The sequence below is a fragment of the Hemicordylus capensis genome, chromosome 3 (assembly GCF_027244095.1).
Source record: "Hemicordylus capensis ecotype Gifberg chromosome 3, rHemCap1.1.pri, whole genome shotgun sequence".
NCBI classification, from domain to species: domain Eukaryota; kingdom Metazoa; phylum Chordata; class Lepidosauria; order Squamata; family Cordylidae; genus Hemicordylus; species Hemicordylus capensis.
The window spans coordinates 86,837,999-86,854,629 of NC_069659.1; the positions used below are offsets into that span (position 1 = coordinate 86,837,999).

The window sequence follows — 16,631 nt, forward strand, 5'->3', positions numbered from 1 at the left end:
CCTGGATCGGTCCATGTGTCCTTCCAGCCAGCCTCCCTAGCAGGCATAGGGAGCTGGGTCCACTGAGACACTTATCTTGTGGGCATCCATCCTTAAGAACATAAGAACAGCTCTACTGGATCAGGCCCAAGGACCATCTAGTCCAGCATCCTGTTTTGCACAGTGGCCCAACAGATGCCACTGGAAGCCTACAGCAGGAGTTGAGTGCATGCCCTCTCTACTGCTGTTTCTCCCCTGCAACTGGTACTCAGAGGCATCCTGTCTTTGAGGCTGGAGGTAGCCCTCCGACTAGTAGTCGTTGATAGACCTCTCCTCCATGAAGTTATCCAAACCCCTCTTAAAGCCATCCAGGTTGTTGGTTGTCACCACATCTTGTGACAGAGAATTCCACAAGTTGATTATGCATTGTGTGAAAAAATACTTCTGTTTGCTGGTCCTAAATTTCCCAGCAATCAATTTCATGGGATGACCCCTGGTTCTAGTGTTATGTGAGAGGGAGAAGAATTTCTCTCTATCCACTTTCTCCACTCCATGCATGATTTTATAGACCTCTATCATGTCTCCCCGCAGTCGCCCCTTTCACACACAACCCTTCACCTCGCTGTCCCTGAAGGACGTGAGTCTCCTGCTCGAAGCCCTGTTGCCTAGAAACAGGTACAGTATAGCGGTTGTCTGGCTCTCAGGACCCCAATCTATCACTTTGATTCAAACTCCCCCCTTTCCCCTCTTTTAGTCTCTCTTTCTCTTGCCCGCCTGGGAATGTATACACTATCTGGAACTTTAAACTAAATGTGCCTTATAATAGTCTGTTTTTAAAAATGGTTGCATTGCTTTTACATTAGAACCACCTAGTAACTTAGTTTATTGCTCTTATTATTTCTCTGTCAATAAACTCCTTTTTGTTAATTAAACCCACTCTCGCAAGCCAATTTTCTTGAGTTTATATGCTTGCACAAATTAAGGCTGATTGGAACTCTCCCCCCTTTTGAGCTAAATTCCCCACATTCACCCAAACTGGGGGCATTGATCAATCATCCCCAAGGCAGTTCCATCAACAGGCCCACCCCAATCTTGCCACAGGAAGGGACAGAAGACAGCATACACAGACATGTCCTCTGTGGTTTGTTGGATAATATTATTTATTTCTTCATTTAACATATTTTTATACCGCCCAAAACTTACATCTCTGGGTGGTTTACAACAAGATAAAAACAACGACAAGAAATTTAAAACACAACAATTTTTTAAAAATTGAAACAATATTCTAAAAACAACATTAAAAACAATCAAAACAGTATCAGTTAAAAGCCTGGGTGAACAGATGCATCTTTAAAGACTTTTTAAAAATTGTCAGAGTGGGGAGGCTCTTATTTCACTAGGGAGCGCATTCCAAAGCCTCGGGGCAGCAACGGAGAAGGCCTGTACCTGAGTAGCCACCAGACAAGCTGGTGGCAAATGCAGACTGACCTCTCCTGATGATCTCAATAGGCGGTGGGGTTCATAATGAAGAAGATGTTCTCTTAAATACCCAGGGCCCAAGCTGGGTATTTATAAATATGAATTAAGCCTCAAGCTGCTTTGGAAGAAGCAGGCATAAAACTGTATGTGGTGGCATGGCATGGGAAGGAAGCTGTGGCTGAATGATTCAGTGTGAGGTACAGAAGGATCCTTCCTTCTGCAGTAGTTGGTGATTGGGCTATGGTAAAGCACATCTACATATCAGTGGGTGCCAAGCAATAAGCAAGTACTTGCCTCTAAAGGAGCCACTTCATACCTAGAGAAATTAGGATCATGCCTTTAGTGATTAAGGGGAGGGCCGGATTATGACAAACTGAGGCCCTAAACTATGACAATTTTTAAAGGCCCAATAGCGTTACAAAAAATATCATTACTCTAAGAGAAATGACAATGGAAATAGAAACAATAAAGCTTTATAGTTTGTTATTTAGTTATTTTAGCTATCATATTTCTATACTGCCTGACATGTGCATCCCTAGGCGGTGTATATAAGTTAAACCATAAAAATAGAATAAAATGATTAAAACAATTATGATATAAAATCAATTAAAATTAATTAAAGCCTGAGAAAACAGGTGTGTCTTAAGGGTCTTTTTAAAAACAGCAAGAAATGGAGAAACTCGGGGCAGCCACAGAGAAGAGCCCCGGGGCAGCCACAGAGAAGGCCCAGTGCCAAGTAGCCACCAAACAAGCCGGTGGTAGCCATAACTGGACCTCCCCGGATGAGGATAATAAATAAGTGGGGAAACCCATTACAAAGGGTTCTCTTTAAAACCCTGGACCCAAGCTTTTCAGGGCTTTATAGGTAATAACAAGCACTTTGTATTTCGCTCAGATGCATACCGGCTTATTGGAAACATATTGACATTTGCCAACATAATTGGCAAAGATGCAATGAAAAAGTAATAATTAACAAAAACAGTTATCTTGCAGTAATTCTGTCTGCATTAGAAATACCTTTAAATGAAAATACATTATGTAAAACTTGAAATTGCGTCTTGTAAAAAATTATTCAGAGGCCCCTCATAATGTGAGGCCCTAAACTGTAGCTTACTTAGCACGTGCCTATATCCAGCACTGATTAAGGGACAACAACAGGATTCAGATTCAGCTTAGAGGCAGGAAGGCACTCTCTCTCTCTCTCTTTTAAAAAGAGCTATAGCACAGTAAGCACCAGATTCTTTAAATTTACAGTCCAGAACAAACATTTCCCCTGTACTTCCTCCTCAATTATTTCTTCTTTAACATTCTTTTTCTAAACTTTCTGCTAAAATTCAGATACTAGGGCTTCATTTCTAAAAACAAACATCCTAAAAGCAAGATGGTACTTAGGTGAGATATCATTCCAACCAACTGCATATGATTGGTGTGTTTATGTGGGGAGAGGGAGAGGCAATAATCAGAATGCCCTGTTTAAAAACTTCCTGTTTGCCAGGGTTGCAGCCAGAATGCTAGAGATGGAACTTTGGTCTGATTCAGCAGGATGATGTCTTATCTCTATATTCTGATGGAGAAATCCATCTCATATTTATCGCAGCAAGTGTCAGTGCAGGTTTGGCGTACTAAGTCTTTTCATAAGGAGATGTTATTAGCCATATACTATTCGTAAGTAAAGGTCTGGCCCTGTTTCAATCAATGAGAACATTGCTATAAATCTTAATGGAGCCAGAATTTTGCCCAGCACCAATACCCACTAATGTAGAACCACTGGTCTCCCTCATTTAAATGCCAATAAATGTTTAAGAGTGTCTATCTCTGCAGAGCAGAGTGAGTTGAGCAGTAGCAAGTTCCCTGTACCTCATGCTTGGCTATATTTCAGACAACCTGGCATCTGGCACGCTTTACTGCTGCATGACATTCTATTCTCATTGGGATTGTTGCTTCACTTTCCTTGTCCTAAAGAAATATTTTCATTCTAAAAACAGACTTACAAGCTAATTGAACTCTTTTGTGTAAATCAATAGTGTCCATTACTTTACCTTGCTTTCTTGTACAGGGTCATCAAATATTCCTTCTAAAGATTTCTTTACTGAATCAGCTCCTTCACCAAACACCTGCAGAAGCAAAAAGAAATGCTATTTTAAAACACAATAGGATGATGCAAATGCTATCTAAATTTGGAGTCATCTCCTGTTACTGAGCCAAATGAAGATGTGTTCGGGGGGGAAATTACCATAGCAATTAAAACTGGATATTTTAAAAATCCGGATTAGGAAAATAGCCAAATGCAACTAGTTATCTCGTCTACTCTGACAATTTTGTGAGCTGTAGATGTGCCTGATCTAAATCAAGATCTACTGAAACTCATAAAGGGAAGTGTGAGGGAACAGTTAAACCAAAAAGTAGTGGAAGACAAAATCAGAGAAGGAAATGAATGCTCTTACAAGCAGGCAAATTCAAGGCACTTACCAAGATCTGTCACTCTGAGTTCCTGTTCTGTGTGGAAATTCAGAGCTCACAGATTTGCTGAAAAATTATACTAGAGCCAAAGCTGGCATCCACACTCATCCATCAAGAAATACTTCCCAAACAAGGTTTCACGGTGTGGAATATATCTGCACAACCGCAAGAGAAGAGGTCCACTCTTTAAACTGGAATGCAGGAGTTAACTTGGACTGAGAATGCACCAACTGGTACCAATTCACCAACTATGAACAATCCTTAGTTCCAAGTCAGTCTCCAGATTCTCTCTTATTGCAACATAAGATGTGAATATATTATCCCCATCATTCCCTTATTTTGTCTGGTGGAATAGTCAACTGAACTTTCTAGACATATGTGTTTATATAAAATGAAGCAAGTGGACGAGGCTGTGGCAGCCATCACTATTTCTATTTGCTAGAATCAATTTAGGGCAGTGGAACTGTCAAATTCCCTCCTGAGGGCTTGCTGAGGAAGAGCAAGAAGACAGGAAGGTGTACAGGGGAGCAAATGCCATTTTTGAGTTTTCATGGATCAGGCATATGAAACAGCGCCGGGTTCGGTAGGTAAAAGGAAGCTTTTCATCTGATGAAAAAACTCATTTGATGTGCAGGATTAACCTTATATTTACTTGATTAACAAGCTTGTGGAAGAGGTAGAAGAATGGAAGAACCAATATTTGTTTGTAGACACAAGCTATGACTGCCCTGAGGGAGAGAGAAGGGGACAGAATTCAGTCATGAGTTATGTGGCAAGTTCCCATCACTGACTCACATCCCAAAGTCTCCCATCACTGACTCACCCATAGAGATGTAAGGGTTTACCCGACCTCCAAATCCTACAAAATATTGAATATATCACTTGTGGAATTCTCTGTCACAAGATGTGGTGACAACCAACAACCTGGATGGCTTTAAGAGGGGTTTGGATAACTTAATGGAGGAGAGGTCTATCAACAACTACTAGTCGGAGGGCTACCTCCAGCCTCAAAGACAGGATGCCTCTGAGTACCAGTTGCAGGGGAGAAACAGCAGTAGAGAGGCACAGAAACCCCTGCCCCCCGCCCCCGCAAACCACAGCAAATGTTATGCTGCGGGAAGACAAGGAATGGGCAAGAAACAGACAATAATATGTTGTTAGCAGAAGTGGCTAACATGACAGGCAGCCTTCTGTTGATGGCAGGGACCCATCAGAGCTGCTGCAGAACTTCAAAGGCAGCCCCAATGGTGTAGTCGCAGGCTGCTGTGGAATGCCTTCAAACCATTGCCAGGCAGCCTCAACAAGTCTACACAGAGGGCTGTCCCTCATGTCAGCCAGTGTATGCAAATATTGTGGGCCCAGGTCCAAAATGTAAGACATTGGTGGGGTGATCTGACTCTGGATTTAGTGTATTTTAATTTTCTCTACCTTCTGACTGCAAACATCTGTACCATGAATTCCCTACCCTCTCCCAAAGAAAGCCCACTGGCTGACAACTTCCACAGCACTACAATGGCAGCAAAAGAAGATCTACACCCTTGCAGAGCATCAGGAGCCTAGCTGCGCTGAAGCCTTACTCGACAGCCCAGTGCCAGAAGACAGGGAGGGGGAAGCAATTTTTCTCTACCAGAAATATGTCCTTGAGGGCTGCGCAATCCTTAGAAACATTTTTGGCAGTGAGAAGGGCTTTTGGAAAGGGGAGAGTAGCGAAAATTGTTTCTTCCTCCACGCATACTGGGTATGGCTTAAACACAGCTAGCAGTGTCCCCTCTAACAGCAATTCCCAGATGTCATTGACCACAGCTCCCATAATCCCTGAACAAAAGCTATTGCAGCTGGGGATTATGGGAGTTGTAGTCAACAACACCTGGGAATCCCTGTTAGAGGGAATACTGATATCTAGGCTCTTGCTGCTCTGTGAGGACAGAGCCCTTCTTCCACCTTTGAAATACTATGGAAGCTGTGCTGATTTCTACAAACAGATAAGGCATTCCTATCAAAAAGCTTTTGAGTAAACTTAGCAGTCATGGAATAAAGTGACAGGTTGATGTGTGGATTGGTAACAGGTTGAAGGATTTGAAACAGAGTAGGAATAAATGGACAGTTTTCACAAAGGAGATAGGTAGGAAGTGGGGTCTCCCAGGGATCAGTACAAGGACCAGTGCTCTTTAACTAGTTCATAAGCGATCTAGAAGTTGAGGTGACCAGCAAAGTGGCCAAATTTGCAGATGAAACTAAACTATTTAGGGTAGTGAAATTCACAATGGATTGTGAGTAACTCCAAAAAGATCTCTCCAAACTTGGGGAATGGGTGACAAAATGGCAAATGCGGTTCAATGAAAGCAAGTGTAAAGTGATGCACATTGGGGCAAAAAACACCAACTTCACATATACGCTGATGGGATCTGAGCTGTCGGTGACTGACCAGGAGAGAGATCTTGGGGTTGCGGTGGGCAGTTCATTGAAAGTGTCATCGCAGTGCGCGGCAGCTGTGAAAATGGCTAATTCCATGCTAGGAATCATGGGGAAGGGAAAGGAAAATAAAAATGCTAATATTATAATGCCCTTATACAAATCTATGGTGCAGCCACATCTGCAGTACTGTGTACAGGTTTGGTCACCATATCTCAAGAAGGATATTGTAGAACTGGAAAAGGCACAGAAGAGGGCAACCAAAATGATCAGGGGCCTGGAGAACCTTCCTTATGAGGCTAGGCTTCAGGATCTGGGGCTCTTTAGCTTGGAAAAGAGGCGACTAAGGGGACATGATCGAAGTGTATAAAATTATGGAGTGGAGAGGGCGGACAGAGAGAAATTTCTCTCCCTCTCTCACAACACTAGAACCAGGTGTTACCCCATGAAACTGAAGATCAGGAAATTTAGGACCGACAAGAGGAAGTATTTTTTCACACAGCGCATAATTAATCTGTGGAATTCTTTGCCATGGGATGTGGTGATGACCACCAGCTTGGATGGCTTTAAAAGGTGCTTAGACAGATTCATGGTGGACATGAATCAACGGCAATCAACGGCTACTAGTCTGGTGGCTGTGGGCCATCTCTAGCCTCAGAGGTATGATGCCGCTCAATACCAGTTGCAAGGGAGCAACAGTAGGAGAGAGAGCATGCACATACCTCTTGCCTGTGGGCTCCCCAGAGGCATCTAGTGAGCCACTGTGTGAAACAGAATGCTGAACTAGATGGGCCTTGTGCCTGATCCAGCAGGACTTATCAACATTGGGAGCTTACAATTACTGAAGTTTAAGATGTTAACAGTTTTAATAATACCTGGAGTTATTACAAACAGATTTCTCCAAAGGAATCTTTGAAAAGGAAATTTTACTGCAATAGATCAGGAACTCTCTCTCTCTCTCTTCTACACAGTTAATTGTCACTATAAGTTCTGTTATTAACTTCATTCACAATATTTCATAAAAATTCAAGTTTTTCATTTAGAATACACACACAGAGACACACTTTAACCTCCTTTCACACCCACAGTGTGGCTATAACATCCTGATCCTTACAGAACACAGTTAAATCACTGCAAAAACAGCAGTAATATGTCAGCTACTTTTTTAAGAGAGTGTGACCTCTAAATCACGCTTGTGCCGTGTAAATGCATATGTATGTTCTATATCTAAAAAGTGATTTTGAAAAGCTCGTGACATGTTATTACCAGGAAACAAGCCTGATACTCATTAAATTAAGGCCCTAAACCAAGAGAGCAGACCACCTAAATTAAAACCTTCTGTATCAACATATGGTCTTTGCTTGACAAAAGTAGTATCTGTAAACTTTTCTACACACATTGATTTAGAAGACTGTGAACCTAACAACATAATTTAGCACTGTCTTCTGCTTGGGCTACCTGATTAATGCTTGGTCTCCCTTGCTTTTTCTTTGAAGTAGTGTCAAGGCCCCAGAGAGAAGAAAACCGGCTTCTTCGTTTGCTTGCTGATCTGGACATTGCTTGTGTCCTTCTCCTGACACCAGATTCTCCTGTGCGAGCTGCCACCTGCCAGGTACCATAACATTTCTTAATCAAAAGAACCACAAAGATATCAAATGCTAAGAATCACTTCACATGTGGCACATTTTAGGAAACCCAAACATGTTAAGATGTATAAAGACAAAGTTTTAGCTGTTTTATTGAATTTAACCTAGCATTTTAAGGAATAATTTTTCACTCAGAGCCTTCAGGATGAGGCAGTCTGTACACATAAACAATTTTAATGCATGAGCCAGCAGGGGTGGACGGTACCGTCTGTGGGTGGGGTGCGGGGACAAATGCTCATTGTGATTTTTGACAAGGGCTACACCCCTAGAGATGAAAAATAGATGATAGCATTGCAATACCTTCTGCTTTGATTGTGCTATCATGGTTTTATTGGGCCTGCAGTGGCCCAATAAATCATCAGGCCTGCAGTGGCTAAATATGTAATGGTGTTTTTAGTTTTCAAAAGTTTTCAGCACACAAAAACTACAATAAAGTTTTATCAGTATTGTCAGAGGAATGAAAATTGGCAGCAACATCCTCCAAAGATTACTCCATGGAGACAGTACAACAATTTGTTCATTGTTACCCTATCTCTGACCCTAACCCTTTCCTGTGTGCAAAAATGACTCTAATTGTTGAGGGCAGAGATAAAGAAGAGATGATAACACAGACAATTCTGTATTTCATCTACTTTCCATCTCTAGGGGGGCAGATGTTGCCCAAACACATTATGAGCATTCATCCCCTGAGATGGTACCAAAAGCCAAAATTCATGGGCCTGGCTCAGACTAATTAGAGAACTAAAGCAACTACATAATTAATGAAAATGATGTAGGCCGAGAGGGAGTAGTTTGCCTTCGACTCATGGCACAGGTGAAATCTGAACTAGAGACTTCCTAATTTGTAACATAGTCTCCTAGCATTATGCTACACCATCTCTCTTGTGTTATAATCTTCTTATAAAAGCATCAAGTGATTTCTATTTTAGCAGCAATGACCTATGGCAAACTCACCAGTGCATGAAAAGAAGACACGGAAAAGATTCCAAGACGACCCATTGCATCTTTAGTTGGACGACTTGCAAATGCAAGCAACGTTTTTGGATTTGGCAGTTCCCCTCCTTGGAGACTTGCTAAGTAACAACGATACCGAAAGAGATCCATTTGGAACTGTTCCAGGTTTTGTTCCCAGACAAAGATCTATAAAGAACAGTCGAGATTAGGAAGTGAAATTGGGGGAAAGATCACAGTGGCAAACAAAACTAAAGTAGCACATACCAATACACAAACATTAGATTGTATCAAGTTATATTTTCTGTTGTATGCATTGATTACATTCCTGAGGAATATAAAAATAATTCAATCGTCTAAATTATATCAAAATTATCTCTTTGTTATAAAAATGAGAGCTGTCCTGAAACAATAATTACTTTGATACAGTGCAAATTAACAAGATTAACATTCTGGTTTTAATTTGTTCTTTGCCGTAGGATTCTGTACTCAACTCCGGCAGAGTAGAGATTGTTTTTATGCAAACACAATAGGGATATGAAAGACATCAGAAACATGAGATCTCATATAGCAAACGAATCCCTAGACATCAACAAGAGCAGCTCAAAAATCAGTGAAATTTGTCATCATTCTAAAAAAACAAACAAAAAGGAAATGAAAAACTTTGTAGAATAGGTTGACATCTGTTAGGTGCAGAGTGTCATCATCAGACAGTGCAATGCATATTGCTAGAAGGAGATGCTTTCAAAGAGCTAGAAATCTTCATAATGCAGCATATTTCTTTGGTTAGAATTCTAGACACACTTTGCAGCAGCCCTAGTTAAACTGCTACAGCTCAGTTCAAGGGGACTTCATATATGACTTCCAATATCATTGTAACAGCAGGTCAGGTATCTGCCATAAACATTTTCTTTGGTAAAGTTCTCAGAGGGACAGAGATCTGTCTGTTTCTTATATATGAAACTCTGTAAAGCACCATGTACTTAACATCAGTTTAAATACACAAACCTGTTCTGGATGGGGTTCACTCCCCCTAAAAGATCAGGTTTGTAGGCTGGGAGTGCTCCTAGATCCCAAACTCTCCCTGGTTTCTCAGGTTGAGGCAGTGGCACGAGTGCTTTTTATCAGCTTCAGGTGATATGCCAGATATGTCCATTTCTGGAGACAAATGACCTTAAAACGATGGTAAATATGGTGGTAACATCTAGGCTTTACTACTGTAATGCACTCAATGCGGGTCTGCCTTTGTATGTAGTATGGGGACTACAATTGGTACAGAATGTGGCAGCCGGATTGGTCTCTGGGTTTACCCAAAGGTACCAGCTCTTCAAGTCTATGCCCCAACGACTGATACAGAAGAAGAGGAAACTGATGAGTTTTATGCTCAAGTTCAATCTGAAATTGACAGAAAATGCAAGCAAGATGTGATGCTGGTGGTTGGAGACTGGAATGCCAAAGTTGGAAAAGGTAAGGAGGAAAACACAGTCAGCCTATATGGCCTTGGAAACAGAAATGAACCAGGAGAATGACTTATTAGTTTCTGCCAAGCCAATGATCTCTTCATTGCTAACACATTCTTCAAACAACCAAAGCGGCGTCTATATATATGGTCATCAACAGATGGAGTACACAGAAATCAAACTGATTACATGATTAGTGCAAGGAGATGGAAGAGTTCAGTTATAAAAGCAAAGACATGGCTGGGGGCCAACTGTGGAACTGATCACGAACTGCTCATGTGCAACTTCCAAGACAAGCTAAAGTGGAAAAACAAAGCTATCCAGCTTCAATGATTTGATCTTAAGAATGTTCGCACCATTTTCAAGGAGAACATCAAGAACCGCTTTGAAGTTCTGAACCTCATTGATAGGAACCAGAGGAACTGTGGAATGAAATCAAAGAAGTTGTTAAGGACGAAAGTGAAAAGAGACTGCCAAAGACCAAGATACAGAAGAAAACAAAATGGATGTCAGAACAGATGGTGGAAATTGCTAGGAAGAGGAGAGAAGCCAAAGTCAAGAAAGATAAAGACCTCAGGAAGGAACTTAATAGGGGATTTCAGAAAGCTGTTAGAAGAGACATGGAACAATACTATAATGACATCTGTAAAACCTTGAGGATGAAAATAGACATGGAAAAACAAGGCAAGTTTTCCAAAAGATCTCTGAATTCAAAGGGAGGTTCCAGCCTTGAATTGGTACATTAAGGGATGCCAAAGGACAGATAGTAACTGATTCAGAGAAGATCAAACAGAGATGGAAGGAGTCTACTGAAAATCTGTACAGCAGGGATGTCAACATCCAAGATACTCTAGAAGATATTCCCTACCCACAAGAGCCTCTAGTATGGGAAGATGGTTAGATCAGCACTCCTGTCATTACCAAGTTGGAAGGCCACTGGAATTGATGGAATACCTACAGAAATATGGCAGGCAACAGAAGAAGAACCAGTCAAGGCTCGAATCAAACTATGCTAGCAAATTTGGAGAACACTGTGGCCAACAGATGGGAAGAGGTCAGTCTAAATACCCATACCAAAGAAAGGAGACTTAACAGACTGTGCAAACCATTGCACAATATCCTTAATTTCACATGCTAGCAAAATAATGCTCAGGATCATCCAATGCAGATTAGAGCCCTACGTGGAAAGGGAAATTCCAGATGTTCAAGCTGGTTTCAGAAAAGGCCGAGGAACAAGATACATCATTGCTGATGCATGCTGGATAATTGAGAAAGCCAAAGAATACCAGAAAGATGCCAATATGTGCTTTATTAACTACAGAAAATCCTTCGATTGCATCAACCATATCAAGTTGTAGAATATCCTTAGGAAAATGGGCATCCCAGAACATCTCATTTTTCTCATGAGGAACCTATACAGAGGCCACGAAGCCACTAGGGATGTGCACAAAACCGGTTTGCCCAGTTTGGTTCGAATTCGAACCAGGTTAGAACCAGGAGGGGGTGGTTCGGTTTTGGTTTTGCTCGAACCTCCCCCTGGTTCCGTTTGAATTCGAACCGTTTTGAACCGTTTCAAACTGGTTCGGACATCCAAAAATTGGTTGGATGGTAGCTGGCACCAAGGGGTACCTGCCACCCAAACCCCAAAGCAATCAGACACTCATACTATTTTTTATGAATTTTAAAAAATTATTATTATTTTTCTCATAAGGTATAATGGGACTTGAACCAGCCATATCCCCTATTGTGGAGCACCTAGAGGCACAAAGGTGGGGTGGGTGGTAGACAACCAGGGGTACCTACTATCCACAAAGTTCCAAGGCAATCAGACACTCCTCTGATTATTGGTGAATTTTAAAATCAGAACACTTCAGAAACAACAAAACCCAGTACCCCCCCAAGTGCAGTTATGGGGCTACTGAAACCTGCATTCTTCCCTATGGAGAAAAACCTTAAAGCCACTTGTGGAGTGCTGGGGTGGCCCAGAGTGAGAGGTGGTCTAGTGCAAAGAGGGTGCCAACCACCCCCATGGGTTGCTAACCCATGGAGTACTGGGTTTTGTTGTCTCTGAAGTGTTCTGAGTGTAGATTCTTTGGTAGCATAAAAGATTTTTAATGACAAACCATGAATCCACTCTCATCTGCTAAACTTAAAGACACATAAACTTCAAAAATCACTTAAAAATCAACCCTTTGCCCAATTCCTTTCAAATAATTCTGATAGCTTCCTGGGGCCCCTTGGGCACTACCACCCACCACACTCTGCTCTAGGCCACCCCTTTGCCCCCAGCGGGAAGCTATACATTTGCTGACACCTCCATGCTTCTTTATGGAGAAAAACCTTAAAGACGCATAAACTTCAAAAATCACTTAAAAACCAGCCCTTTGCCCAATTCCTTTCAAATAATTCTGATAGCTTCCTTGCCCACCTTGGGAACTACCACCCACCACACTCCACTCTAGGACACCCCTTTCTCCTTGACATGAAGCTATACATTTGCTGCAATCCTCATTATTCTCTATGAGGAATTCCAAAATAATTTTAAAATTCACTAATAATCAGAGGAGTGTCTGATTGCCTTGGAACTTTGTGGATAGTAGGCACCCCTGGTTGTCTACCACCCACCCCACTTTTATGCCCCTAGGAGCTCCACTATAGGGGATATGGGCTGGTTCGGGTCCCATTATACCCTATGAGAAAAAATAATAATAATTTTCAAAAATTCATAAAAAAAATCGTACGTCCGATTGCTTTGGGGTTGGGGTGGCAGGTACCCCTGGGTGCCAGATACCATCCTACCAATTTTTGGATGTCAGAACCGGTTCAAACCGGTTCAAATCGAACCACTCACTGGTTCGGTTCAAATTCGAACCTGCAGCTTGAACCTGATGGCTGGTTCGGTTCGAATTTGAACCTTCGAACCACCCTGGTTCAAATTCGAACCAATTCGAATTCAAACCAGTTTGCACATCCCTAGAAGCCACAGTCCAGACAGAACATAGTGAAACAGACTGGTTCCAGACTGGCAAAGGAGTAAGACAAGGATGTACACTTTCTCCTTCTTTATTCAATTTATATGCTGAACATATACTGAGAGAAGCTAGATTGGAAGAAGATGAGCGAGGTTTTAAAGTCGGAGGAAGAAACATCAATAACCTGAGCTACACTGAAGATACCACTCTGATAGCTGAGGATATGGATGATCTGCAAGCTCTAGTAATGAAATTCAAGGAGCACAGTGAAAAATGGGGTCTAGAATTAAATGTAAAGAAGACTAAACTAATGACAACAGGTACAGCAATTAGCCTCAGAATTGACAATGGAGACACTAAAGTGGTGGATAGCTTCTGCCTTTAGGATCGACCATCAACAGTAAAGGATCCAGCAGTCAATAAATACGCTGCAGACTAGCACTTGGTAGGGTTGCTATGAAGGCCTTGGAAAGGATATTTAGATGCCATGACATGTCTAAACCTACAAAGATTAGAATTGTTTGGACCATGGTTTTCCCCATGACACTCTATGGATGAGAAAGCTGGACTTTGAAGATGCAAGATAAAAAAAGCATTGACGCTTTTGAACTTTGGTGCTGTAGAAAACCTTTGAGGATACCATGGACAGCCAGGAAAACAAACAAATGAATCACAGAACAATTCAATCCAGAATTTTCAATTGAGGGACGAATGACCAGGCTCAAACTATCATACTTCGGACACATTATGCGAAGACCCAGCTCCCTTGAGAAGTCTATAATGCTGGGGGAAATTGACCATCACAGCAACAAGCGCTCTTGGACATCTGATTTTTTTTTTTAGAATTGTGCATTTAATGTATACAGGGAAGGTTACCTGATCAAGAATGGTCTTCTTCTTTTTGGAGTCTCTGACAGAGGACAAACTGAAGAAATGCATTTCTCCCATCTTCTTCATCTTTTCATCCATGTCAATCTTCTGCTCCAGCTTTTTAATTTCTGTTTTCAACAATTTGACAGTGTCTTCTTTGTGGTGCTGCCGTGCTACTGCTGTGGCACAAGCAGAATGAACTGCTGTAATCCAGTTCTCCAGTTCTGTTTGACTAGAGGTCTGGAAAAAAGGGAAGCCAGAATCCTTTTGATTAATGAAGTTTAAAAAAGATTTGTCTGTTCTTCTTTTCGCTTATAAACAGATGCAATTAAATAAATAAATAAATAAATAAATAAATACACACACCGTGTATATTCACATGCCCAAGTATTTAATTCATCCTTTTTAACCTGGTGCCCTGCATTCAGCATTAGAATAAAACCTTTATCAGTGTTAACATCTGCAGAATGTCCACCAGCAACTGCTCAGGAATGACCTTTCTTGACCATCACACTGCTATAATAATATGCAATTAATGCAATATTAATAATTACAATGATTTAGACTGCAGCATCAGTGAGCTAGCCAGAATGCATGCCTGTGTAGTTTTATGGCATGATTACACCATTTGTCCGTAACAATCCATACAATACTTAATAAAAATAGTGGTCATTGGATATTGTAACACTGGTGAGAATTATAGTGCTTCGTTGCTGAGAAAGCTTGTAATAATTAAATATTGGAGTCCCACAGTACCTCTGTGAGACAGTCTATGCTTTATAGCTGAAGAGTGAACCCAGCAATGAACAAAATAGCCAACATCAAAGAGCAAGTGGCTTGAAGAGCTACATTAGAACTACTTTTGAGTTTGAATCATAAGTCCACAACATGCTACCAAGATGGATACCTGCAAAAAGAAAATGATGTTCACCCATAACAGCCACAGACAATTAGAAAAACTCACTCACTTACCCAATTCTAACTAGTAAACGAAATACCTGTTCTGCTCCCCTGGGCAGAACAAAATTAAATAAATGTGAAGTTTCCTTAACTGGAATGGATATCAAAAGCCAAACAACCACTTACATCTACATAGTTTGTCCTTTCCCCAGGGCATACCATAGGGAGTGTCATTTAAAATATTCAAGCCATTATGAGATCAAAAAACACCACTCCATAAGTCAGCTATTCTTTGTTGTTTTACTAGTAGTATACAGTTGGCAAAAAAAGGTTACCAGTTTCAGTGCTGTTCTTAAAACTGAAAGGCAAAGAGTGAGGTAATCCAATGCACTTGATGTAGGATATGAAACCAGCTTCAAATCTGGTTTCAAATCCTAGGTTAAGAGCACGTCTTGTTTAGCATAAATCATGGTTAATATTGGTTAAAACATTAATCAGAGTTAATGTTAATGTGGGATGGGGCATATGTGCAAGAGGGAAGGGAGCATAGCATAGTGTAGTGGTTAGAGTGTTGGACTAGGACTGGGAAGACCCGAGTTTGAATCCCCATTCAACCATGAAACTCACTGGGTGACCCTGGGACAGTCATGTATCTCTCAGCCTACCCTACCTCACAGGGTTGTTGTGAGGATAAAAATAACTATGTACATTGCTTTGAGCTCCTGGGAGAAAAAGCGAGATATAAAATTAAAAGAGCCCCTGGTGGCACAGTGGTAAAACTGCTGCCCTGTAACCAGAAGGTTACAAGTTCGATCCTGACCAGGGGCTCAAGGTTGACTCAGCCTTCCATCCTTCCGAGGTCGGTAAAATGAGTACCCAGAATGTTGGGGGGCAATATGCTAAATCATTATAAACCGCTTAGAGAACTTCGGCTATAGAGCGGTATATAAATGTAAGTGCTATAAGTGTAAAATAAATAAAATCCCACAGACCAATCCCTTAAGCATGGTTAAAGTTGAAGTATGAACTGACCCCGCTCGCGTTCAAAGCACAACCCAGAAATCTGTTGCCTAAATCAAAATTACTAGTGAAGAAGTTACTCATAGGATTGCTTGCTTTTGTTCGGAGGCATTTAAAATAAGGTGTCTGCAAACTGGTTTTTAATTTTTTACTTATGTTATTGTATTGTACTGTATGCTCTTTGCTGTAGTGTTTATTTGGTCGTTGACTGTAAATAAATGAGTTCAGTTCAAAATTACTTGTTAATCTCTTACCCCTTTTATTTGGTCTGTTTTAAATCTCATTATAAAGTAAACATTTTTAAATGTAGGGAGCCAGTGTGGTGTAGTGGTTAGACTGCTGGACTCGGACCAGGGAGACCCAAGTTCAAATCCCCATTCAGCCATGATGCTTGCTAAGTGACTCTGGGCCAGTCACTTCTCTCTCACCCTAACCTACTTCACAAGGTTGTTGTGAGGAGAAACCTAAGTATGTAGTACACT

At 41.2% G+C, this 16,631-nt stretch overlaps 1 protein-coding gene across 3 annotated transcripts in view; it reads right to left on the reverse strand.

The window, feature by feature from the left end:
• TIAM1 (TIAM Rac1 associated GEF 1) overlaps window positions 1-16,631 on the reverse strand; it is a 158,787-nt gene that overhangs the window by 86,030 nt on the left and 56,126 nt on the right. For all 3 annotated transcript variants that reach the window (XM_053308447.1, XM_053308445.1, XM_053308446.1), the window contains 4 exons: window positions 14,236-14,469; window positions 8,931-9,116; window positions 7,789-7,935; window positions 3,498-3,572 (listed from right to left, as the gene is read on the reverse strand). In XM_053308447.1, coding sequence (XP_053164422.1) covers window positions 3,498-3,572; window positions 7,789-7,935; window positions 8,931-9,116; window positions 14,236-14,469 — 642 coding nt within the window. The remainder of the gene's footprint in view (window positions 1-3,497; window positions 3,573-7,788; window positions 7,936-8,930; window positions 9,117-14,235; window positions 14,470-16,631) is intronic.